The 27,511-nt window shown below is 36.9% G+C and overlaps 1 protein-coding gene across 4 annotated transcripts in view; it reads left to right on the forward strand.

The window, feature by feature from the left end:
* SLC25A12 (solute carrier family 25 member 12) overlaps positions 1-27,511 on the forward strand; it is a 205,810-nt gene that overhangs the window by 156,836 nt on the left and 21,463 nt on the right. For all 4 annotated transcript variants that reach the window (XM_013052068.2, XM_004744072.3, XM_013052067.2 and 1 more), the window contains 7 exons: positions 498-636; positions 1,288-1,381; positions 2,993-3,077; positions 11,252-11,333; positions 12,816-12,974; positions 16,087-16,139; positions 16,387-16,467. In XM_013052068.2, the coding sequence (XP_012907522.1) occupies positions 498-636; positions 1,288-1,381; positions 2,993-3,077; positions 11,252-11,333; positions 12,816-12,974; positions 16,087-16,139; positions 16,387-16,467 (693 nt within the window). The remainder of the gene's footprint in view (positions 1-497; positions 637-1,287; positions 1,382-2,992; positions 3,078-11,251; positions 11,334-12,815; positions 12,975-16,086; positions 16,140-16,386; positions 16,468-27,511) is intronic.

The raw sequence follows: 27,511 nt of genomic DNA on the forward strand, positions 1-27,511 counted from the left end.
AAAAAGAAAAGATTAGGAGGGCTGCTGATACAGTGAAATAGTCTTAAGATGTAAAGTTAGCACTGGTTTTTATGTATCTGTATAGGAATAAAAGCAATTTTTAAAAAATACTCCTTATGTTGTACATTGATGTTTGAATTATGCTGGACTAGCAAGAGTTCCATAGTTGAAGATCTTGAAAATCTTGTTTAAATAACCATTGTTTTTGATCTGTGATAATTGTATTTGTTGTTTCTGACCTTATAGGTAGATGAACCGTGAAGTCCAACTTCCAGATGTTGCTTTCTTCCTTAAAACCTAAATTACATAGACCTCCCTGAGGGTGTGAAATGCACTGAGTGTTTCAGTATGATACTTTCTTTGTATTTATGGACTGGTTGTTAATCACTTTAATAATGAAGAGTCCTTTGGATCTTCTTTGGGAGAACTGTAGTGTCCTTAAACGTGTTTTTTTGTTTTCATTTGTTTTTTACACTTTTTGTGTTGTCATTTCTTAGGCAGCTGGAGGAAGTATCTCACATCAGGTCAGCTTCTCCTACTTCAATGCATTTAACTCCTTACTGAACAACATGGAGCTTGTTCGTAAGATTTACAGCACTCTAGCCGGCACAAGGAAAGATGTTGAAGTCACAAAAGGTAAGACTTTAAAAATATGTATTGATCTGTGTCTGCATTTTCACTTTTCTTTATCTAGCGCGTGAGGTTGGTCTAAGTTTACCCCTCTGAAGCCAGATCTAGAAAGTATGTAGCTATGTGTATATGCTTCAGTTGGGCCCTAGTGATTTCCAAAAACCCAGGTGGAATTAATGGGATGCTGGGGTCAGGAATGGAAAAGTGCTTTGACAGTTTTGAAAAGAACCTTGGCCCAATCTGTCAAACTGGTCAGTGGCAGTGCGGCGGCAGCTTGTTTTTTCTAGGAAAGAGTTGCCCCAGAAAGATGGGCAAGCCTGTTCTTTTTGCGATATTTTAGTAGGGTGTTTAGGTGATTGGAGAATAGCCAATTCTTTTATCTTATAGCCCTGGAGACCAAAGCAAAGAAACAAGATAACAGAGAGGATTCTAAAGAGATCACTTCATCTTTGAAGTTAATTTGTCTGGTTTTGCTGTACATGATGTTAATATCTTTTGCCAGCTTTCAGAATTTCATAGTTGAACTTAGGTATTTAAATTCAGTTTTATATTTTTAAAATAATACTAAGATGCCTTCAACTTTCAGATCATAATTGGTTAAAGTAAAATCATATTAAGAATCTTTTCAGATTTTAAAATATTTTCTTTTTCTTCTAGAGGAATTTGCACAGAGTGCCATACGCTATGGACAGGTCACTCCACTAGAAATTGATATCCTCTACCAACTTGCAGACTTATATAATGCTACAGGGTAACTATTTCAATAATTCTTTGTGATATTTATTATAGGACAATTTCTTTAACACGTAAAGCAAGGGTATGCTTTCAGTTCATTTTAACAGTAGTTAATGCAGTCCACAAATTCAAAGAAAGATAGGCAATATGAGAAACAGGAGGAGGGAGAGACAGGAAGATAGATCTTTAGGTTGGGGAGATGTACAGAGAGAAGGGGAGAAAGGAAAGGGAAAAGGAAAAGAGGATGGGGGAAGGGAGGGAAGAGATGGAGAGAGGTAAAAGAAAAGAGCAGGGTTAGCTTACGGGGCTTGAGAGAGGGAAGTGGGGCAGGGAAGAAAAATAAAGTAGAGGGGAGTAAGAAGTGAGAGAGGGATGGGAAAAATGATTTCATCTGGACTCATTTACATGAAAGAGATTTCTGAAAATTTGCCCAAGTTTATCAAATAAACTGAAGTACATGTTTAGGAGTCTTGTAATGTTATTGGTTTATTATAAATGTTCATTTTGCTGAATTGTATATATCATTTTTTGTTAGAGGGTATCATTTTTGTTAAATAGGCCTGTGACATTATCACCATGCTTATCATTCCAGACAAGCTCAGATGTTTTATGCTTCCATTTTATAGACTAAAAAACAACAACAACAACAACAAAAAACCTAAAAAACAAAACAAAACAAAGCACATGGAGAGTTTTTAATTTGCAAAGTTCTTTTGCAAATAAAAGAAAAAACTTTAACTCTGGCAGGATTTGTGGGGTGGGGGAGTTCTGCTCTATTAAGTAATAAGATTTTTTTTTAGACGCCTTTAGTAGTTATTTAAGTGTAGGAATATCTGAAAAATGAGTTTTAATGGTAGCGCTGAGGACTAATAGAAGCTGAGTATACCTGGGCGATTTATTGCCTTCTTGCTACATAATGAATTGTTAGGCTGGACATGATACAGAATGGACCACTCCATCTCTGGTGATTAATATGAAACGTCAGGCTGTATCTCATCCATCTAGAATTCATATTTTGAGCAAAGGTACTGAGCCTCCTTCATGATAAAACAGTTTCAAAAAAGTGCTTTTCAAAACAATCTGAAGTGACCTAACCTCGTTCATGGAGCATACTTATTTTTAAGTAAGGTTTTGGAAAACAGTAATTTATGGTTCGAAACTTGGAGCTCAAAAGAGGGTGCCATAAAAAGTCTGTCTTCTACCTTTGTGCCTTTCTTTAAGGGCCACCAGTATTTATCAGTTTTGCGTATATCCTTCTCAAGATACTTTGTACCTGTGCATTAAATATGTATGCCAAAGGAATATGTTAAGTTATGTACGAACTGTCAATGTCTATACTTTGCTTCTGGTAATATTAGTTCTTTTCTTTTATTATGTATCATTGGAGTCTTATTAAATTTGTGTACTCTACATTATTTTTCTGGGGTCTTTTGCTTTTTGTTGTGGGAACCTGGGCCTGGAGATTTTTTTCTCTACTAAAAAATGATCTGGGTAAATAGAGAAATACTACTTTTAAAGCGTAGTTTTTTCCTCCACTCCTTTGTTTTTGTTTCTGAAGAAATATGATCTTGGTATGAGGAGTTTGTTGGTGTCTGACAATTTTCCTTTTCCATATTTTTGCCTGAAGGCGCTTGACTTTGGCAGATATTGAGAGAATAGCCCCATTGGCTGAGGGGGCCTTACCTTACAACCTGGCAGAACTTCAGAGACAGGTAGGAGGCATCTCGTAAATAGAATTGCCCCCCCCCCCCGAATGCTGAAATCATGTACACAATGGCCTAGAGCCTGTGAATGCTATGAAAATTAAAAACTACTTTCTAGAAAAAGATCTGACTTAGCTCAAAGGTTACCTTTGTAGAACTTTTACAGCCACCCTCATGAAGTATTTTTATGGGGAACTAAATTTATGTTTTGTTTTGTTTTTTTTTTCTTTTAGCTATTAAGGTAAGGAAAATAAGAGTGCAGACATACATGGGCTGGACTTCCTTCTTCCTAGAACTACTCCTAGAACTACTAGTCTTTTCCTTTCATTTGTATAGTGACATTTAGCTATCAGTGTTAAGTTCACTTTGAATCATTAGACTGATATTTATAGGGCTTTTAAAATATAAAACATTCTTCTAATGAAGTAAATCTTTCACTGAGATTGTGCTTTATCGACTACAGTAATGCAGGAAAACTATGTAATTAATGAACCAGAAAGAAAACCTTAACTATGTAAGCATTTTTTCTTAAAGGATGATTTAAAACAATAGCTCTGAGTCCCATAAAGTTAATACAGTCCCATTTCTGATTTCAAAAATACTATCTTAGGGGCACCTGAGTAGCTCAGTCGGTTAAGCGTCTGCCTTCAGCTCAGGTCATGATCCCAGGGTCCGGGATCGAGCCCTGCATTGGGCTTGATGGAGAGCCTGCTTCTCCCTCTCCCTGCCTCTTTGCCTACTAGGGCTCTCTAGCTCTCTATCAAATGAATAAATAAAATCTTAAAAAAAAAAATCTATCTTAGTGGGAAAATAAACCCCATGATACTACATGGAAGAGTAGACCAGAACAGTAGTTTTATTTTTTTAGGTCTTGTTTTAAACTGAAACCCTTAACTTCTGTAGTGTTCAGAGGCAGTCTCAGTTGTAGTGATGGTCACATGGCTTTGTGTTAGGGGTGAGGGTTAGGAGGGCAACTCCTTGTCCTTCTGCTATCTCCCTGCTTTAATAGATGAAGCCTTTGTCCCATGTGATTCCTTAGGAGACTGTGGTGCTCTAGGAGACATTGAAAGTGTGTGGGGAGATGGGGAAGAAGACTGGAAACAGAGAGAGAGAAGAAACTAAATGGGCATGCCACAGAAAGAGCCCAAGTTTGCTTTTTCTTTAATGCTGTCACACAGGTGAATAGCCACGTGTGCTAGTGAAAGATCGGGCATGTACGTTGGGCTCACTTTGGGAAATTTGGTAGGAAATTTTTCTTCTACTTGAGGTCCATGGAATGAGGATTCTCCCTCTGAAGCTGATTAGAATTTCTACTTCTCCTTTACATAATAAACAAGAACTTTTTAGTTAGATACATAGATTAAAAATGGAAAATATTGCTTTTTATGTTAATACTTTCTTTGCTTGGAATGGAATAAAGTTTCCTGAAGATTAGAGTATACCTGTAACCAGGGGCGCCTGGGTGGCTCAGTGGGTTAAGCCGCTGCCTTCGGCTCAGGTCATGATCTCAGGGTCCTGGGATCGAGCCCCACGTCGGGCTCTCTGCTCAGCAGGGAGCCTGCTTCCCTCTCTCTCTCTCTCTCTGCCTGCTTCTCTGCCTACTTGTGATTTCTGTCTGTCAAATAAATAAATAAATAAAAATCTTTAAAAAAAAGTATACCTGTAACCCATTACAGGTAGCGAAGAAGTTTAGCTTCTTTAATAGCAAAAAATTTTTATCTGTTGCCATCAAAGTTTATTTCCACCAAATGTTCTCAGATCCTTTAAAAAATAGGTGGATTTATTCCAGTTCATTGATTTATAAAATTTAATGAATTTATTAAATAATTGAGACATTGTAATATTTAAAGAGCTCAGTGAATTGAACTTTGCATTTTTGTAGCATTCATTTATAAAAATTTGGTCTTGATGTTTAAAAAATTGCATTTCAAAGGAAGGTATTTTTCAGTGTTAATAGGTCTATTAATGTAGCTTACAAAATAACTGATTATATTTCCTGCGCCATACTTTTTATCTCTGTGACATATATATTTTATAACTGGAAGTTTATACCTCTTAATCCCCTTTATCTAATTTGCCCATCCCCCACCCACTTTCCCTCTGGCAACCATTATTTACAACAGCTAAGATATGGAAGTAACCCAAGTGAGCATCAGTAGATGAATAGATAAGAAAGATGTGTTATGTATGCACACACACACACACACACACACACACACACGGGAATATAATTCAGTCGTAAAAAAGAATGAGATCTTGCCATTTGTGACACCGTGTTAGACCTAGAGGGTATTATGTTAAGTGAACGAAGTCAGAGAAAGACAAATAGCATTTCATTTCACTTAAAGGTGGTATCTAAAAAACAAAACAAAAGACTCACAAACCCTTAAATCTTATTTTATAAGGGCGAGAATATTGAATTCAAATCCAGGTGTGACTTATACGCAAGGAATTTTGTTTTATTTTCCCTGGACTTATTTCCATTCCAATCATACATTTCAGGAGGTATTAAAATCTAGCTTTTTTCTTCCCCTTGTGTAATCTTCCGCTTTTCTTTCCTTTTCTTTTCTCCATTAATAGTGTGCTATTTTGAAGGGGTGGTTCTTTTTATTGGGTTAGCCTCCAGCTTGAAGCTGTGTTTTGGTTAGGTAGTTTGACTTGTTTACTGGCATGATCTTGCCTTATCTAATTCTCATTTATAGAATGAGATACATTCAACAACAAAAGCATAAGAACTTTCTACTATCAAATGAGGTCTTAAGTCATTTCCTATCATACACATATGCTTAGGGAGCAGGTTAAAAATTAGTTAAGATTCTCAACTCTTATTTTGCTTTGAAAAACACCTAATTAATCTTATTAAATATCACTTTCATGATCATAATCAGAACCTTAAGGGAAAGAGTGTCTTTTCCTTTGGCCCATTTGCTCACGGTAGGCGATCTTGTTCTTAGTGCTGAGTATTTTCTTTCAGCCTAAATGCTAAAAATTCAGTACACAGTCATTAACAGGAATGACAGCTACAGTAGCATTTCTACTTATGAATATTCATGAAGTGAAATCTATAGCATTAATTAAATTAATTTACATACCTGAATACAAGTGAAGCACAAGTTACAGTGCTAGCTAAGCTTAAAAAAACCTTCTTACTGACCATATATTGTACTTAAAAAAAAAAAAAAGTGCTGTTTAATAAGGGTGGAGGCCAAACACCATTCAGGCATTTGTATATTTATAGAGATGTTTTTAGCTAAGAATTAAAGAACACTATAATTCTTTAGTTTTCATACAGTTTTGTAGGGCTTATAAACATTCTTTAAAGGAAGACAGGTTAAAGAAGATGTGTGTGGACACCTGGGTGGCTCAGTTGGTTAAGTGACTGCTTTTGGCTCAGGTCATGATCCTTGAGTCCTGGGATTGAGTCCCACATCCGGCTCCCTGCTCGTCAGGGAGTCTGCTTCTCCCACTGACCTCTCTCCTCTCATGCTCCCTTTCATTCTCTCTCTCTCTCATATAAATAAAACCTTAAAGAAAAAGAAAAAAGAAAATGCGTGTAGTTGAACACAGGAGAGCCTTTTCATATGAATAATAATTAGTGGTTACTGGATTCCTTTTTTTTTTTTTAAGATTTTATTTATTTATTTGACAGAGAGAAATCACAAGTAGACGGAGAGACAGGCAGAGAGAGAGAGAGGAGGAAGCAGGCTCCCTGCTGAGCAGAGAGCCCGATGCGGGACTCAATCCCAGGACCCTGAGATCATGACCTGAGCCGAAGGCAGCGGCTTAACCCACTGAGCCACCCAGGCACCCCAATGGTTACTGGATTCTTATTTGGGATCAGAGCCCTTTTATTCTGTGAGTTTTAGTTCAACATATTCTTTTGAAAGGAGACATAGTTAAAAATAATAATCTAAGGGTGCCTGGGTGGCTCAGTGGGTTAAAGCCTCTGCCTTAGGGAGCCTGCTTCCTCCTCTCTCTCTCTCTGCCTGCTTCTCTGCTACTGTCTCTTTCTCTGTCACATAAATAAGTAAAATCTTTAAAAAATAATAATAATCGGGCGCCTGGGTGGCTCAGTGGGTTAAGCCGCTGCCTTCGGCTCAGGTCATGATCTCAGGGTCCTGAGATCGAGTCCCGCATCGGGCTCTCTGCTCAGCAGGGAGCCTGCTTCCTCCTCTCTCTCTCTCTGCCTGTGTCTCTGCCTACTTGTGGTCTCTCTCTGTCAAATAAATAAATAAAATCTTTAAAAAATAATAATAATAATCTATGAGAATGGAGCTTATTTTCACACAGTTTTGTGATTGAGAAACTCCATTTTGGAAAAAAGCTTTATGTGCATGTTTTTAGAAGTTAAAAATATGTTTCTGTCCAAAAACAGACTCTGAACTATAGAGAACACACTGATGGTTACCAGAGGGGAGGTGAGTTGGGGGTGAGGGGATAGGTGACACAGGTGATGGGGATTAAGGATGAGACTTGTGATGAGCACTGGGTGTTCTATGGCAGTGTTGAATCACTATATTGTACACCTAATATTACACTGTATGTTAACGAACTGGAATCTAAATAAAAACTTTTAAAAACCCTACATTTGCTGTGTTTAAAAGGTAGCATAACAGCCACACTGATTTTAAAGGATTTTAAAATCTAAGCTAAAATGCCATTTCTAGAATTTCTTCAAAACATATGACATTAAAAACATCATCTTTGCTGTGAAGATACTCATTGTGTTTTCAACTATGTTATCTTTGAAATAGAGTAATCAGAATTAACTGGTTAGCTTCACTTTGTTCAGTCCATGTTTTAAAAACTGAGGCATATTTAGTCAATATAATACATAGAAGTGATCCCCAAAATATTTTTTGGTTAATAAATGAAAATTAAAAAAAAATTTTTTAAAGATTTTATTTATTTATTTGACAAAGATCACAAGTAGGCAGAGAGTTAGGCAGAGAGAGAAGGGGAAGCAGGCTCCCCGCTGAGCAAGAGAGCCCGATGTGGGGCTCGATCCCAGGACCCTGGGATCATGACCTGAGCTGAAGGCAGAGGCTATAACCCACTGAGCCACCCAGGCACCCCTGAAAATTAAATTTTTTAAAAAACATTTTATTCCATCTCATTCTTTATAATTTCTACTTTTGTGTATGTTTAAAATGCACACTATCTGTATTTGGTTTTTGTTTTTTCTATAAAGATTTTATTTATTTGACAGAGAGAGACACAGTGAGAGAGGGAACACAGGCAGGGGGAGTAGGAGAGGGAGAAGCAGGCTTCCTGCTAAGTAGGGAGCCTGCTGTGGGGGCTGGATCCGAGGACCCTAGGATGGTGACCTGAGCTGAAGGCAGACATTTAATGACTAAGCCACCCAGGTGCCCCTAAAATACATACTATATGTAATTTAATAAAGTATGTTACTTTTCAATTCTTATAGATATTATTAGTACAATGTAACTATGTATGATTTATAAATGAAATCATGTATTGGGGCTAGATGCTTAAAATCTTCCTGGCAGGAGTGTTCAATTCCAAAGAGTTGTTAAGGCTGTTGACTTGAAGAATGATGAAGAGTCACATCATTCTTGGGTGGACAGGAAACTGAGCCATTGCTCTGCTTGTTCCCTATCTGAGGAGACCTGTAGCAAGTCTTTAGTCTTGTCCATACAATGGACATTTTACCTTTGTATGAACAGAGGACTGACTGAAAAATTAGTCCAGTGTGGTCTCACTGTGGATAGAAATTGCTGAAAGCCTCTTCCTGGTGGTCTCATAAAGGAGTTTATTTATAGAAGATTGAAAAACATTGGGCCCCTGAGGGCTGCATTAGGGCCCAGGTCTTGAGTACTTGGTAGAATGCTCTCACCCTTTGGGAGATAGTACATCTCTACAAAGTCTAAAATTAGTGTTATTATTATAGTGATAAGAAGAACAAAAAGTAATTAACTTTTCAGTTGGCCCATTTTTCACTATTCTATGAGTGAATCAAAATTAGTCTTATACTCATTGTAGTAGGATATTGTTAAAATATCCTACTTTTTCCCTTATTAGATTCCAGATAAAAATATCAGCTTCCAATTATTAATTGCTCACTTTTGTTAACAGCATGTAAATTAAACATAATGGATGGCTGGGTAGTTGCTTGGGCTACTTATAGGAAAAAATGTATTTCCTACAAGATTGTGGTGATGTACTACTCTGTAATTTTCCACCTTTTTTTATGATGGTTTCTTCCACATACTAAATTCAGTTTTGTACATTGTAGATGTACACTTTTACCTAATTGGATTATAATAAATTTAGTATAGTGTAATAGTTGAGATTTGTAAAATATGTGCTGATATTATTTGAAATAATGGTGTTCTACTAATTTTTTTTTGGCCAAGGGTTTCATTTTGCTTTTCATCAAATATTATTTATTTATTTTCCTTTTTACTATAGAATCTATTGAACTATAATACTGGCAAGCATAATGAGCTTTTTAAAAGATCTCTGCTTACAGAGATCACAATCAAACATTAAATATTTAGGTATCAGATGTTTTGGTTAAAACCTGAAAGCACACTTATTGTGGTACAGAATTTACAAAAGAAGAAGCAGATAAACCCTTTATAGGCTGCTTCTCAAGTTATTTGTAAATATCTGGGTTTGCCATATTTAGCTTGGTTAATTGAGCTTTGAAGAGATTGTACAGATGAAAGCAAAGCAGAGTGGACTAGCTTTTTTCCCCCTTTTAGATTTTAGGCATGGATTCCCTCTCCATTAAATTATTCTAATGGGCATATCTAAGCTTTTTATTATGCTGGTTTTAAAAAGCTTATTCCAAGTTAATATGTTTCAACTTTCCTTTATGTTAAACCAAATATTTTATTCTTTCATCTCAAACTGTTTATAGAGAGTAACTGCTCTCTTCATGAAGAAAATATTAAAGAACAAGACTGGCCGACAAGGATAGGCCAATTCTTTTGGATACTATATGCTGGGGGCTACCTATGAAATAACATTCTGAGTCACAATAGGGCTTTTTTCCTTTGCATTATCATTGTAGATTCTATGGTGGAACTATAGATGTGGCTAGGTTAGTGGTTTTCTACCTAACTGCCTAGCCGAATGATTTGAAACTTTTAAAAAAGAGATAAGCTCTAAGCCTCAGGAATTTATTTTTTTAAAGCCCCTCAGCTGTTTTCTTTGCATAGGTATAGCTGGACAATGCAGAGGCCTAGGAGAGGGAATGCTTGGTAACATAGGTCAGAAATCTTGTAGTTATGTAGTGATAACCTCAGTGGTGAGCTGCAAAGCTAGAAATAAGGGGTCCAAGGCTCTGAACACTTGAAATAGTAGTTATTAAAGGTTTTCGCTTTAGCCTCAAAGAGAAGTACTTGACTTTGCCTTACAAATAGAATTCTAACAATCCTAGTTATGTGATGTTGCTAGCCCTAGTAAATGAGAGGCAGCAAAACCAAATTAGGAAGCTGTTGGTAAAAGAAGTAATGTCTGTGAGGCCTGGGAAGACAGCACATGCCACAGCATTAGAACTTGATGCAGTAATTGATGGGCCTAGGAATATGACAGCTTTCAGTCATTAGAGAAGGTAGATTATGATCAATAGTCTCTGATCGAGGAACCAAGGTAGTGTTGTTTTTTTTAAAGATTTTATTTATTTTAGAGAGAGCGTGAGTGAGCGAGTGGAGTGAGGAGTGGCAGAGGGAGAGGGAGAGAGAGAGAATCTCAAGCAGACTCCCTGCTGAGCACGGAACCCAACATGGGGCTTGATCTTATGATCCTGAGATCATGACCTGGGCTGAAACCAAGACTCAGATGCTTAACTGACTGAGCCACCCAGGTGTCCCTCAAGGTAGTTTTTGCACATTTCAGAAATATTTTAAATTTTAGGTTGGTTAAAGTAAAGAAGAGGGGAAGGGATTTTATACCCAAAATGTTAGTTTACCTGAAAGCGTCACTTCTCTGGAATGATGGTGTATTCCCCAATAGTAGCAAAGAAATCAGGTATTAATAGGCTTGTTAAAAAAAGGGTGGGGGAGTAACGGTATCTGTTTGTCTGGATGCAGTTTTAAAATGCTAATTGTGGTATCCATTTAAAAATCTTAAAATAGCTGAATTGTAGCTTTTAAAAAAAATTTGCCTCATACTTTTCCAAAAAAAATTTTTTTTTACATGTTTTCCTCCCACAGCAATCTCATGGTTTAGGCAGGCCTGTCTGGCTCCAGATTGCCGAGTCTGCTTATAGATTCACTCTGGGCTCAGTTGCTGGAGGTGAGTGACTTGGCTGTGTGCTGTTCCCGGCTTGTGTTCATGTAATATTATCTCACTAGACTGAAACCGATCAGCAGAGCTGCAGTTCATCGTTCCTGCGGGACATGACCGCAGAGCTTTCCGAAGTGTTCTTGATTTCTACCTGGGATCAGAGGGCCTGCTGCAGCACAGCTGTGGACCCTCAGGCTCCAGCCTGTCTTCAGGACAAAAGCTCCGTAGTAAAGTGAAAGTTTGGGCGTGTGCTGCACTCACTTTAATTATCCTGCGGAGAACCAGGATGAAGAAATGGAAATGAGTCTGTGTTAACTGTGTTAATGGTGTTGGGGGAAAGGGCAGGTAGGAAATTAAGATTTGGGGTAGAAATCCCAGGACCTTATGAAATACAACCACCTCCTAAAGTGATTCACTTTGGCTTTTCTACTTGCATTTTTTTTTCCTTTCCCTTTTTACTGCTTGAAGAATATCTGGACTTGTACATACTATTTCCTAAAAGGAACCTCCCCTCCTAGCTCCTGGGCAGAATTTGAGGGACTTTTTTGGCTTAAATCTCTCCACAGAAAGTGTGAACTTGCTTTGTTGAGAAGAACCTAGGAAGTGTGATTAAAATGTTTATGATTTTTTAAAACAAGCCTGAACTGATGGAAACTATTATTTTTTTCTTTTCAGTTTCAGTTTTAGAAGTTGCAGAACATGTTTTGGTTTTCACCAGTTGAAAAATACAACATTCTAAGTCATTTTATACATTATTCAATCTGAAAAATTCTAAAGCCTGACATTCATTTTTTAAAGACCAAACTCTGGGGCACCTGGGTGGCTCAGGTGGTTAATTAACCGCCTGCTTCTGCTCAGGCCATGATCCCAGCGTCCTGGGATCCAGCCCGGTCTCAGGCTCCTTGCTTAGTGGGGAGCCTGCTTCTCTCTCTCCCTCTGCTGCTCCCCCTGCTTGTGCGCTCTCTCTGTCAAATAAATGAATAAAGTCTTTAAGACCAAATTCTGTACAAAGGGATAAGATCATGTTGAGGTTGGTTCTGATATTATGCTTGTAACTAAGATTAATTTACCAAAATGCTTTAGTAAACTAAGTTTTAAAATTACAGCTACTTGTGGGAACATATATGATTATTGTAAGGGGTAAATGGTATGTATTTAGGCACTGAATGGAAAATATAAAGAAATATGTTACATATAGTAGCTTCATATTGTTAGAAAAAATCAAGTCTGGATTATTTACTGTTGGCGATGACTTGAAAATCCATTGCAGTTGTTCTCGGAAGCAGCTGTATTTATGGATCCCGGTCGCTAGCCTGTCATCCTTCAGCGGTGCACGGTGTATGGGAGAAGGAAAAAACACACCGTCCCCTTTTTTTGTGAGCATAGATCCTGCATTTTGTTTTTGAGTCCTTTGAGATGAGATTTGTTGTGCTTGAAGATCTTCCATTTAACTATGCTCTCTTTTAAGCCTAACTCCTGTTTTATTTGTAGCCGTGGGAGCCACCGCAGTGTACCCTATAGATCTGGTGAAAACCCGCATGCAAAACCAGCGCGGCACTGGCTCTGTGGTTGGAGAGCTGATGTACAAAAACAGCTTTGACTGTTTTAAGAAAGTCTTGCGCTACGAGGGCTTCTTTGGACTCTACCGGGGTAAGTAAGCAGAGCTCAGCTGCTGAAGTTCGTGATTTTGTCTCCCCAGCAGCAGATTTTACCTCCGTCATTCTGAAAATCAATGTGTTGCCTGTCCAGTCAGACTAGAGCTGTTTCTCTCTTTTTATTTTCTTGTTGCTGGCTTCCCTTTTTACATTCTTGCTGGGAACTAGCAGTATTAGTCTGCAGACAAGGCCTTCACTTCTTCTCCCTGATACTTGTATTTCATGGAATCCAAATCCTGCCTTTGTCCCAACGTGAGTCCATGGTCCCCGTGCTCTCAAAAACTCAGGCTGAGTTGAATAAAGGACAACAGCTAAGAAGTAGAGAGCTGCTTTTCTCAGGGTGAGAGAAGAAAGATGTACCTCTTCTCTGTGAAATGGAAGCCAGGCTGTTACTTGAAGTGAGTTTACCCTCTGTGCACTTGTTTCAGTTGAAAGAGATGTCAGATGTGTTTGTGTCTTCCAAGGAGACCATTCATAAGTCTTTTTTCCAGTGAGTCATCTGAAGTTAAAAAAAAAAAAAAAAAAAAAAAAAAAAGAGTAAAAGAAAACCTTTGGCCCCAGGTCTCATTCTCTCTCCTTTCCCCCCCTTAGCTCAGAGGCACTGAGTAAAAGCAGAGAGATTTCCTTTTGCGGGGAATGTTACCACCAAGTCAAGGTTGAGCACAGTGCTGTCAGCATCAGAGGCAGCAGCCCCTTGTAGAAACTCCCCACCCCCGTGGGCTTTGTAGGAACTTGTTCTCTTTGGAGAGGGAATGACTTTCATGTTCATGTTTTCACATAAGAATTTAGGGTTTCCTTTGGGAGGGAGATTAATTTTTTAATCCCTTTGGGCGCCACTTGGAATTCTTTGAAAATATTCTCCACATGCTCAAGTCCAGAGCGTTTATGGAATTTACTGTACTTGTTTGTTTGTACACACGGTCTCATTAATCCCTAGCTCGCTCTGAGCTCTGCTGACCTGTTGGGCTTAGAACCTTTTCCTTGGGAAGAAAGATTGGACCTGCACAAAGCTTCTGCTCACGGACAAGAGAAAAAAACACCTCTGGTTAGCATTGTTTGCAGATACTCAGGTGAAAAATGTATTCCTGATATGCTCACATTTAAAGGAGAGGGCCATGAGAATGTTCATTTTTCGCAGCGCATATATATATATATATATAAAATAAGAAAAGAGGGTGGTCAAATCAAACTCAGCTCAAATACCCGGCTCCTGAGAATGCATGGAGTTACTCAAGCCTGTCTAAATTTTAGCTGTATAACATGTACTTACTCCATGGGAAAGGGTATGTGTTGTCCAGAATGCAGGTCTGTGCATGGGAATGCTTATTTTAAGCTGTATCAAACCCTGCGTATCTAGATTTCTTTCAATGAGGAACTTAAGGAGGGTTGAGTGGTACTAGGGTTTGGTTTTGTTTTGATTTTTGCTTTGTCATCTCCAATCTTTCTTTGTTGAATAATAACCTTTCTTCCTCCTTGGTATGCTTTTAAAGAGAATGCTCCTATTAGAAGTAACCAGGGTATATACTTCATTCACAGTTTAGCCTTCTCAATGGTTCGATGCTTACAGAAAATTTCGTTTCGGAGAGATGTCATGTTAATTAAATGGTCTGATATGCCAAGTTTGGGGGTGGGGAGAGGTGGAGGGATTGTTCGCTTTATTCATGATGTGAGCTGATAAAATCAGTTCTTTAAATGAGAGACTCTTGTATTAGAGAGACGATTGTAGGAGTCCTGTATGCGAACACTATGATTATTGAGATTGTCATATATTGCTTAGTACTGGTCCATTATTCTGTCAGATGATTGACAAAATTGTTGACAGATTAGTTTAAATTTCTTTGCAAGCAATAGTGATAAAATGACATAAATCAGTACTTTATTAAAATTCCATGAGCCTTATTGAGGCAAGTTGTAAAACAAATACACATGCTGACATGGGTGTATGGAAGTTAGATTAAAAGTAATAGGGCCTCATAATCATGAAGGTTAGAAAGTTAAGACTGCCATCTGCTGATTTATTCTTTTAAATCAGCCTGCTACCCATTAAAGGTGTGTGCAGATTTGTGTTTGTCACTGATAATTCAGTTTGACTGACAGTAGCCTGTATGTATGATTACTCGCTGGCTCTCAACTCACAGAAAATCACTCAGCAGTATCCTCAAAGTAGGCTTAAGATCAGCAGTGAGTGTGCAAATACATACATAACTCCCCTATGGCTGGGTGATTTAAAGGGTATAGAATGTTTATTGTTAGCATTTTTTAAAAATGTATGCAAAAAATGTACGCCAGCAATTTGGATAATCTGTGTGCTTTAGAAAGCTGAGCCTTACAGATGTTGAATTGTTTATATATTTTTTTCTTTTCCAGTTTGCAGCCAGCCTTGGTAATTTAACTTTCTAAGAATAATGATTTCCTTTGTTTTAAGAAGATTCTTTTGAAATGTCTTAAGTTTGACATATATTAGTAAATAAGAATGCAGGAGGCATATGTTTTTGCTTATAGAAGACACCCATTAAATGATATTTAAAACTGTGTGGTTTTTTTGCAGTTTTGGCTTCCTTTAAAATATATGTATACGGAATTCTGGTTTTCTCTAAAGAGAAAATTATGGGAGTTGGTATTCTGTAATAACCAAACCACCGTATGCTATTAGCATCGTTTGTGCCCAAACCTGGGTCTACTCAACAGCCTGTTTTGCAGATATATGACATTGACTTCTCTAATGAGTTCGTGTATGTTTGTATGTTGTTGGTTGTAAAGGGCGGGAATTTGGTTACATTGTTATTGGCAATGTTTGGGAGTAGAGAAGATCATGGCCTCCGTTCCTTCTTCAAGGTACTTTTTGAGAGATATTAGATAACTAGGCTTTAAGGGAAGCATGCTTAAGAAAAGGATCTATAGCCTCAAGAAAGCCTAGCATTATGTTTGACATGAATAATTATTACATACATGTACGGAGTTCTTAGGACAATCCATTTTTTCATATTTTAGTGAAAACCCTAGAATGTTCGATAGGTAAATAATAAGGGAGAAGCCATTAACTTGTTGGGTTTACATATTAATGTCTACTACATTCATATTGCTAATGCTTCTCTCTGTTTACCTAGGTCTGATACCACAGCTTATAGGAGTTGCTCCAGAAAAGGCCATTAAACTGACTGTAAGTTTCTTTCTCATTGAATTTATATGTCATTTGTTTAGATGATCATTAAACCAACAATTAAGATGGATGCTGCAGAGACTGGCACACTATCAAGATGTCTGTAAAACTTTCAGCTTCTATGTAGACATTTGATAATTCTTAATTTTATCATGAGACAGGTATTTTGATGATTTGGAAAACCAGTAACACGCCAGTGGAGGAAATGGTTGAGAATTCCAGTTAACTGATGTTGTTTTCTTATTAGGTCAATGATTTTGTCCGGGACAAATTTACCAGAAGAGACGGGTCCATTCCACTTTTAGCAGAAATCCTTGCTGGAGGTTGTGTAAGTATGAATACTGGGCATTTCTCATGGCAAGCATGTTCCTTTAACCTTTTTTGCACATTAGATATAATACCCGAGTGACATTCCTTCTTAACTCAAAGGATTCTAAGATTTTCTCAGTGATCATAAGGAATAGTTTTTAATTTCATTGCATGATCCTGACTGGTTTTGAATGAAGGAAAGAGGAAGTATTTTTTATCGGCTCTGACTCTTAAAAGCTCCGGCATTACCTTCCACACTTTGGAAGTTCTAATTCTGATTTTTAAATATTCCAGGAAATAGAGTAGTGGGTAGTGTTCCCATACATTTAAATCGTCTTGAACTTCAAAATAAGTGAGATGATTGATTAATTGGGCTTTTATATCTTAGGTGTAGGACTGAGAAAACCATTGTGGAGTAATTTTAATTTTCCTTCTTTAGGGACCAGAGGTTATAGCAAACAACCATAATTATGTTAAGGCTATTACAATTCTGAATGCAGAGATTCAGATTATATTCACTTTGAACTCAAAGGTTTCTATCTTTAAAGGGTGAGCATGACATTGCATTTAGACCAATTCTCAAATTTAAGTTTGTAGCTCAACTGATTTTATTTGTGCTGTTTATTTCAAATTTGTTAATACATGATTTAAGACTTATTTAGTCCATTTTGTCCCTGAAACTCTTAATAACTTCCAGTTGAACTGGCTAACAGTCTTCGCTAAACCCTCTTCAGTTGCTTGTGGAACTTGAGGTGATGGGGTCAGTGACCCTTGCAACTTTTAATTCTGCGAAGATGCCCTGGGGGGTCAGAGAATGGAGCTGCTCTGGATTCTTTTTGATGAGATTTGTCAGCCTGGTGCATACCTGGCTCCTCACCTTTGTGCAACCAAAGTTCCTATTGAAAAGGTTAAAAGGCTGTGTGTGTGTGTGTGTGTGTGTGTGTGTACGTGTACGTATGTTTGTGCATTTGCATGTATGCTTGTACTTTCCAAGTGGGTTCTCAGGAAGCAAACTCACCTCTTTGGCTAACTTTCTTTTTTCATGAAAGACAAATAATAATTATAGAATAAGACCTTTGTTTAAGCAGATCACAAAAAAGTTTCTCCTCTTCCTTTACCCCAATTAGATGCTGTAATTATTTCTCTTCAAATGAGAGAACGTTTGTAAATTTTAAATATTCTTTTTCTCAGTGGTTTTAGTTTTAGTTTGGTTAAGAAGTTTCCAAACTCAGTTTTGCCACTCCTCTTGCATATATTTGCCAGAAGTCTCCTAAGTCAGGCTCTTTCTGTTTTGCGTGGCTAATTTTTTCTGTTTCCCTTTGTAATACCCAGAGGTTTTTGTCCATGAAACTGACCTGTTCCCATGTTCCCATGTCTGACATGTGACCTAAGTGGTTAAACCATAATCAGATCTTTGGTTCCTTTGTTTTTCCTACTATGTACCCTGTTTCTAGGTTTGAACTTTGGGAATTTCTGTTGAAGTCTAGGGTGCCTTGAGGGTTATGCTGACACTCTAAATCTCTTCTTTAATCATGACTCATTTCTGAGAACTTTGATGGATTGTCTAGTTGGAAATTGACAGCATGAAAAATAGACAGGTTGGGCTCTAGGCAGAATGATGAGGTTGTCTGCAGTTCTTTACCTCAAACATTTTCTGCTTCCATTTTTTTTTTTTCCCTAAATCTCTTCATTCAGGGAGGAAAGAAAATGAGTATTTATTGAATTTGTACTGATGAATTCAATCACACTACAGTGTAAATAATCTTCAAAGCATAATCTGCCACTTCTCCCCATGTCTATGTATTTCAGCAGAGAATAAAGCCTTGAACAGAATGAATGGGTCTCTATTTAAAGAATATCAGGCACTGTGGAATATAGGAGTGCTCTCTTTACTGAATGAAACCTGGTAAGCAGCCACCGGATAGACACTGGGAAGAGTGGCTTCCTGTGAGCCTGATATAAGAACCCTCACCGTCCTGAGTAGTGGTGGTGAAAAGATGCATAGGGACCCTGTGGGTGTTCAGCTAAATGCGGTCTGTAGCACCGGCTGAGAACAATGCTGCTGTTTTCTCAAAAATCACTCAGTTTTACCTTGTGTTAACCTAATGCAGATTAATTCAAAAGAAATGGCTCAGACTGAATAGTCAGTATTGGCTTTATAGGTTTTTCCCCAGTAGAGGGATCATCTAGGAACCCCGGCTTTGAGTTTCCTGTATATGGGAGAGAAATTCTGATAGGAAAATGACTGCTGGCCTTTAGGAAAAATGGTGTTCTTTGACCTAGATAATGAATTGACCAAGAAATAAAAATATCCAGACCTTTTATTTTTTTTTTTGGTTGGTTGGTTGTTTTATGATCTATTTTTAAGAGTAGGTGATATTTGATATATATAAAAAGAGTACACACTATAAATCTAGTAGCTCATACTGTATTGAGCATCTTTAAACATATCACTCAACTAAAACATTACTGTCATTGACACTGGCTTTTGTTTCTAATATAGCTCTAATCTGCTAAGATTGCTAATGAGCAGTAGGGACTTTGCCTATCGGAACATTTTTTTTTAATTTGTTTTAGAAAGAAGGAGAGGGAGAGAGAGAGCACAAGTGGGAGGGGCAGAGAGAGAGAATTCCAAGCAGACTCTGCACTGAGCAATGGAACCCAATTCGGGGCGTGATCCCACAACCATGAGATCATAACCCGAGCCAAAACCAAGAGTCGGATACCCAACTAACTATACCATCCAGGCACCCCTCCCAAACATTTTATAGGCATTATCTGTCTCATCATTATTCCCAACTAGAGTTGAAGAAAATAAACCCAAGGGAGATCCAGACTTAGTAGGTGATAAAAATTCAAACCACTTTTGTTTAAAATCCATATTTATTCATATTTGGTGCATTTCCATTCATTCGTTCTTCCATTTATTCATTCTCATTCAGCAAGCTGTGAAGCCTGAGAGAGATTTACTTTCTTTTTTCCTGTGAAGGGAACCAGACTAAGGTTACGTTTATATCTCATAGAAAACGGGTAGCTCCTGATCATTCTTACCAGATAAAACTTAATCTTAAGTCTAATCATATTCTACAGTTTTAATTTGAAAGCTGAATTCCTTATTGTGGTTTCCTTCATTACTACATATCACCAAAGAAAATACAGGCTTATGATTATGTCATCATAACAGCTAGCATTCGTAGAACACCCTGCCCTGGACTTGGACTTTACAGGCATCATCTCATTATTCCCAGCTACAGTGGAAGAAATTAAAAGCTCAGTAAAATCCAGCACCTAGTAAATGGAAAAATTGAGATTCAAGCCACTTCTGTCTCCAAATCCGTATTCTTTAGTATTCGGTATATATTTCTCTTCATTTATTTATTCTCTCACTCATTGAATGCCTGCTATGTTTCAGAAATATTTTAAGAACAACAGCTTTACCGAGATATAATTCACATACCCTACAATTCCCCCTTTTTAAAGTGTACTGCTCGGCAGTTTTTAGCATAGCCACAGAGCTGTGTAACTATCACCACAGTTAATTTTAGAACATATTCTAAATTGCGTGATAATACCTGAAAATGAAACCTGGGACCCTTTTGCTGTTGCCCACCAGTCTTTCCTCTCTCCCTTTTACTAATAAACTTTCCATCTCTGTCAATTCACCAATTCTGGACATTTCATATAAATGGAATGAAAAATGTGGTCTTTTGTGTCTGGCTTTTTTCACTCAGCATAATGTTTTCAGGATTTATCCAAGTTGTACTATGTATCAGTACTTCAGACCTTTTTATTGGTGAGGAATAGTCCATTATATAGATACGTCACATTTGGTTTATGCATCAGTTGTTGAACTTTGGGTTGTTTCCACTTTTTGGTTATTATGAGTAATACTGCTGTGAACGTTAATGTAAAAAGTTTTATGTGGATGTATGTTTTCACTTCTCTTGGGTATATACCTAGGAGTGGAATTGTTGGGTTGTATAGTAACTCTAATTTGTATTTTGAGGAACTGCCAGACTGTTTTCCAAAGTGGCTGCAACATTTTACATTCCCACTAGCAATGTATAAGGGTTCAGATTTCTCCACATTCTTGTTATTGATTATAGCTACCGCAGTGGATATGAAGTGTTATCTTGTTGTAATCTAATAATTGACATTTTGAACATCTTTTCAAGAATGTTTTGGCATTTGTATATCTCCTTTGGAGAAATATCTATTCAGAATCTTTGCCTGTTTTTTAATTGGGTTGTCTTTTATTATTAAGTTATAAGAGTTCTTTATATATTTAGAGTCCCTTATCAGACATATGATTTCCAATATTTTTCACTTTCTGTCCTTTGAAGACTCGGACTTGATTTTAATGAAGTCCAATTTAACCATATTTTTTGCTTGTGCTTTTTGTGATATATATAGGAAATTATTGCCTAATCTAAGATTATGCAGATTAATACCTCTGTTTTCTTCTAAGAGTTTTATAGTTTTAGCTCTTACATTTAGGTCTTTGATCTTTCACACGAATTATTAACCTTAATTTTTTAGGGTCTTTTGCCTTGAGCATAGAGATTACCAAATGGTAGTTTTATTTTTCATTGTCAACATTTTGGTATATTTCCTCCTCCGCCGCCTCCTCCTCCTCCTCCTTCTTCTTTTTAAAGATTTTATTTATTTATTTGGGTGAGAGAACAGGAGAGAGAGCAGAGAGCACAAACAGTGTTGGGGAAAGGGACGGGGGTAAGAGAGAAGCAGACGCCCCATTAAGCAGGGAGCCTAATGCAGGGCTCAACCCTAGGATCCCGAGATCATGACCTGAGCCAAAGGCAGACACTTAGCCTACTGAGCCACCCAGGTGCCCCGGAATATTTCCGTCTAATGTTCTCATATGCATGCTCACATACATGTGTCTGTACACACACACACAAACACACATATACATTCTTTTTTCAACCAGATGGAAATTTTGTTGACTCTGATTTACCGGAGATGCAAGCTGCTTCCATTTCCTACAGGCAGCAGAGAATCACAGTAGAACATCTCACTTTAGAAATAGAATATAGGTGTCTCCTTAGTGCAGTAGGCAGCACATCAGTCTCATAGAAATAGAATATAACCACTCTGATGGCTGAGTAATATTCCAATGTATGTATGAAAGACATCTTCTTTATACACAACTAATACATGAATCATTGAACACTACACCAAAAACTAATGATTTCCTATATGTTGGGTAATTGAATTTAAAGAAGAAAAAAAAGGAAACCCTGAGGTAATAAATGTGCATTATAGTAAGATGCTAAAAAAAAAAAAAGAAATAGAATATAACTTTTGGGAATATAGAAGTATATACCTCTAGAAATATAAACAGTGTGCATTTTCAAATTTAAAGTCTTTACTGTGAACATTAACCAACCATTTTTTTTTAAAATATCTATATCAAAGCCTTCTCAAAAAAGACTTAGTTCAGAATTTATAATATAGAGGTGTTGGCATAAACTTTTTTGTTATTGCAGTATCAATAAAGTGACCTTTAGGTTTAACAGTTGGTTGACCCTTCTTTAGATGGGGTTGGGGCAAGAGTATATTTGTGTATAGAGTTACTCATGAATATATGTTATGGATGCTGTATGTATGGTGTATATATAGCCGTTGGTTTCAAACATTTTTCCCATTGTTCTCATAGACGAGCCATTCTTATCAGGCCATATGTTTTTATTTTTCTATTAGAAAACCTCTCTTTATATATGTATAAATACATACATATCTGTGTATACATACATATTACATGTCCATATCGGACATAAATATAATTGAGTAATTATGATATCTATTGTGAGCAAGAATACTACTTTAATGTCACCTTAGAATTTTCAAAGTACTTTGGTAATGCACGTTGTCACTTCTTGTGAAATAGGTGCATGAGCTACAGAAGCTCAGAAAGGTTAACTCTCAACCCCAAATCATATAGATAACATATGCTGGTTTCATGCAAGCACCAGGTATTTTGATTTTCAGATCATGTTCTCTTGGAAAATCAAATCCAAGAGACGACTTCTTCCTGTGTCAAAAAGAAATCTAGATCAACTTTGTAGTGGCTTTTGTTCTTTCTTTAAACTATATTGTTACAGGGGCGCCTGGGTGGCTCAGTGAGTTGGGCCGCTGCCTTCGGCTCGGGTCATGATCCCAGGGTCCTGGGATCGAGCCCTGCATCGGGCTCTCTGCTCAGCGGGGAGCCTGCTTCCTCCCCTCTCTCTGCCTGCCTCTCTGCCTGCTTGTCATCTGTCTCTGTCAAATAAATAAATAAAAAATCTTAAAAAAAAAAAACTATATTGTTATATATATAGTAAAAATTTATCTTATATCTCTCTCTATATACATATATATGATCATTTACTTAGATACAATTAAGATACCAAGACATGACCAGATCTTAGATGTCAGCTCAGGGACTTTTAACAATTATATACATTCCTAAAATCACCACTCGAGGTAAGGTATAGAACATTTCACCCCAGAAAATTCATTCACGCCTCTTTCCAGTCAATCACTCCTCTGTTCCCCCAGGCCACCACTGTTCTGTTAATAGTTTTGTTTCTTCTTAGATTTCATATAAATGGAATTGTACAAAATGCATCCTTCCATGGCTGGTCTCTTTTGCTTAACATGTTTTCAAGAGTCATCCTGGTTATTTTGTGGGTATCAGTAGTTGGGTTTTTGTTTTTAATTTTACTATTATTCTGTTGTATGAATTGACCAAAATTTGCTTATTCATTCTTCTTTTGATGGACATTTGGGTTGTTTCCAGTTTGTATCTGTTATAAATAAGGTTGCTATAAGGGCAGCTGGGTGGCTCAGTCAGTTGAGCATCCAATTCCTGATTTTGGCTGAGTCCTGATCAAGCCCCACATGGGGCTCCCTGCTCAGTTTGCCCCTCCTCCTCCTCGTGTTCTCTTTCTTGCTCTTTCTAAAATAAATAAATAAAAATCTTTAAATAAAGAAAGATACTGTCTGTTGGTTCTTTGAAGTGGATGGATCATCTTGCAGTCTCATTAGCAATATATGAGTATTTGTTACTCTGCATTCTTACTAATGTTTGATGGTCTTAGTCTTTTTTATTTTAGTCATGTAAGTTGGTATAAAAGGGTATCTTACTGTGTTTTTAATTTGCATTTCTCTGATTTTTAAAGGCATTGACCACCTTTTCATGTGTTTATTGGCTATTTGTATATCTTTTTTTGTAAAGTGTCTGTTCAAGTTTCCCACCAATTTTTAATTAGGTTATTTATATTTTTTATTATTGACTTATAAGAGTTCTTTATCCATGATGGATGTAGTCCTTTGTCAGATATATGTATTATCAATATTTTTCCCAATCTGTGACTTACCTATAGTTTCTTTACTGAGTTATAATTGTTGTATAACATTGTATTAGTTTGAGAGTTTGATGTGTACAATATGATTCAGTATTTGTATACACTGGGAAGTGATTACCACATTAAGCATAGTTTCCCCCCGCCACCATAAAAAGTTGCATAATATGAAGTATATTGTCAACTTTGTTTACCATGCTGTACATTACATCCCCATGACTTATTTATTTTATGACTGGAAGTTTGTGTATCTTGACCCCCATCTCCTATTTTACCCACTCCTATAATCCCCCTCCCTTCTGCCAACCACCAATCTGTTCTCTGCTCCTATGAGTTTTTTTCATTTATTTTGTGTTTTAGATTTCACATGTAAGTGAAATTCTACACTATTTTTCTCTCTCTGCCTTATTTCACTTAGTATAATACCCTCAAAGTCCATCCATGTTGGTACAAATGAGAAGAGTTCATCCTTTTTCATGGCTGAGTGGTTTTCCATTGCATACATATACCACATCTTCTTCATCCATTCATCCATGAGTGGATACATTGGTTGTTTTTGTGTCTTGCTTATTGTGAATAATGCTGCAATAAGCATAGCAGTCAAATATCTTTTCAAATTAGTGTTTTCTTTTTCTTTGGATAAAAACCCAGAAGTAATATTGCTGTATCATATGGTAGTTCTATTTTTAGTTTTTTGAGGCAGCTCCATACTGTTTTCCATAGTGGCTGCATCAATTTACATTCTCAACAGCAGTGCATGTCCTCACCAACACGTATTATTTCTTATCTTTTTTAGAATAGCCATTCTGACTCGTGTGAGATGATATATCACTGTGGCTTTGATTTACATTTCCCTGGTGATTAAAACATGGAGCATCTTTTCATGTCACTTGTATGTCTTTTCTGGAAGAAATGTTATTCAGATGCTGTATCCAATTTCTAATTGGATTTTTTTGTTATTGATTTGTAAGAATTCTTTACATATTTTGGATATTAATCTCTTATCGGATATATGATTTGAAAGTATCTTCTCCTACTCAAGTAGGTTGCCTTTTTATTTTGTTGGTGGTTTCCTTTGCTGTCCAAAAGCTTTTCAGTTTGATATAGTTCCATTTGTTTATTTTTGCTTTTGTCATCTTTGTCTTTGAAGTCCAATCCAAATGCCAAGAGAAACGTCAAGGAGCTTACCACCTATGTTTTCTTCTAGGAGTTTTATAGTTTCTGTTCTTATATTCAAGTTTTTAATACATTTTTAGTTAATTTTTGTGTCTGGGATAAGATAGTGGTGCAGTTTCATTCTTTCGCATGTGGCTGTGAAGTTTTCCCATCACCATTTATTGAGGAGACTGTCCGTTCCCCATTGTATGTTCTTGCTTCTTCTGTTGTAAAGTAATTGACTATATATGCATGAGTTTATTTCTGGGCTCTCTTTTTGTTCCATTGATGTATATGTCTTTATGCCAAAACCATCATGCTTTGATTACTATCACTTTTAAACATAGCTTGAAATCAGCAAGTGTGATGTCTCCAGCTTTGTCCTTCATTCTCAAGGTTGCTTTGACTACTCAAGATCATTTTTGGTTTCATATAAATATTAGGGTTGTTTCCTCTATTTCTGTGAAAATGTCATGGGATTTTGACAGGGATTGCATTGAATCTGTAGATTGCTTTGGATAATATGGACATTTTTGCAATATTAATTTTTCCAGTCCGCAAGCACAGACTGTCTTGCCACTTATTTGTGTCTTTTTCCATTTCTTTTATCTATGTAGTTTTTGATGTACAGATTTTTACCTCCTTGGTTTAATTTATTCCTAGGTGTTTTATTCACTTTGATGCAATTGTAAATGGAATTGTTTTCTTAATTTTTTTTTTAAGATTTTATTTATTTATTTGACGGAGATCACAAGTCGGCAGAGAGGCAAGCAGAGAGAGAGGAGAAAGCAGGCTCCCTGCAGAGCAGAGAGTCCGATGTGGGGCTCGAGCCCAGAACCCTGGGATCATGACCTGAGCCGAAGGTAGAGGCTTTAACCCACTGAGCCATCCAGGTGCCCCTTAATTTCTCTTTTTGATAATTCATTGTTAGTGTAGAAAAACAACAGGTTTTTGTATATTGACTTTGTATCCTGCAACTTTATTTGTTTATTCAGTTTTTTGGAGATCTTTTGGATTTTATATATGAGTTTTACTCTTTGCTTTCCAATTTGAATGCCTTTTGTTGATTTTCCTTGCCAAATTGCTCAAGCTAAAATTTTGAATTCTATGTTGAGTAAAAGTGGTGAAAGCAAGCATCCTTCTCTTGTTCCTGATCTTAGAGGAAATGCTTTCAGTTTTTGACCATTGAGTGTGATGTTAGTTGGGAGCTTGTCATTAAATGGATGCTGAATTTTGCCAGATGCTTTTTCTGCATCTATTTAGTTGATCATGGGATTTTTAGCTTTAATTTTGTTGATGTGGTGTATCACAATGACTGATGTGCAGATGTTAAACCATCCTTACATCCTGGAGTAAATCCCACTTGATCATGGTGTATGACTTTCTTAATGTATTTTTGAATTTGGTTTACTAATATTTTGTTAAGGATTTTTCCATCTGTGTTTATTAGGGATTTGGGTCTGTCATTTTCTTTTTTGGGTGTTCTTGTTTGGTGTTTGGTATCAGTCTAATACTGGCCTCATAAAATGAGTTTGGAAGCATTCCCTCCTCTTCAATTTTTGGGAGAGTTTGAGAAGGATAGGTATTAACTCTTCTTTAAATGAATTAGGGGGGACACCTGGGTGGCTCGGTTGGGTAAGCTGCTGCCTTTGGCTCCTGCATTGGATTCCTTGCTTGGCGGGGAGCCTGATTCTCTCTCTGCCTCTGCCTGCCACTCTGCCTGCTCGTGTGCTCTCTCTCTCTGATAAAGAAATAAAATATTTTTTAAAAAAATAAATGAATTAGGGATTCACCAGTGAAGCCATCTGGTTCTAGACTTTTGTTTGTTGAGAGGTTTTTAATTACTGATTTAGTCTCCTTCTCAGTAATCGGTCTATTCAAATTTTCTATTTTTCCATTATTCAGCTTGTAAGACTGAATGTTACATGTTTCTAAAGTTGTCCAGTTTGTTAGAATATAATTTTTCATAGTAGCCTCTTGTGATCCTTTGTATTTTTTTGGTATGACTTATAACTTTCCCTCTTTCAATTCTGATTTTATTTATTCGAGCCTTCTCTTTTTCTTAGTATAGCTAAAGTTTACCGATTTTGTTTATCTTTTCAAAGAACCAGCTCTTAGTTTCATGGATCTTTTCTCTTTTCTTTTTAGTCTTACTTATTTCTGCCTGATCCTTATTATTTCCTTACTTCCACAGACTTATTTGGGCTTCCTTTGTTCCTCTTTTTCTAGTTCCCCCCTTTTTTTTTTTTAAATTCTAGCTCCTTTAGGTGTAAAGTTAGATCGTTTATTTGAGATTATTCTTGTTTTTTTGAAGTAGGTCTGTATCACTATGAACTTCCCTCTTATATCTGCTTTTGCTACATCTTGTAGATTTTGTTGTGTTCTATTTTCATTTGTCTCAAGGTATTTTTCTCCCTTTTTCTTTGATTTCTTTTTTGACCATTGGTTGTTCAGTAGCATGTTGTTAAATCTCCACATATTTGTGATTTCTCTTTTTAAATTTTTTTGGTGATTGATTTCCAGTTTTGTACTATTGTGGTCTGA

This window comes from Mustela putorius, unplaced genomic scaffold, assembly GCF_011764305.1.
Source record: "Mustela putorius furo isolate JIRA1106 unplaced genomic scaffold, ASM1176430v1.1 tig00003869_pilon_pilon_pilon, whole genome shotgun sequence".
In the NCBI taxonomy this organism is placed as follows: Eukaryota; Metazoa; Chordata; class Mammalia; order Carnivora; family Mustelidae; genus Mustela; species Mustela putorius.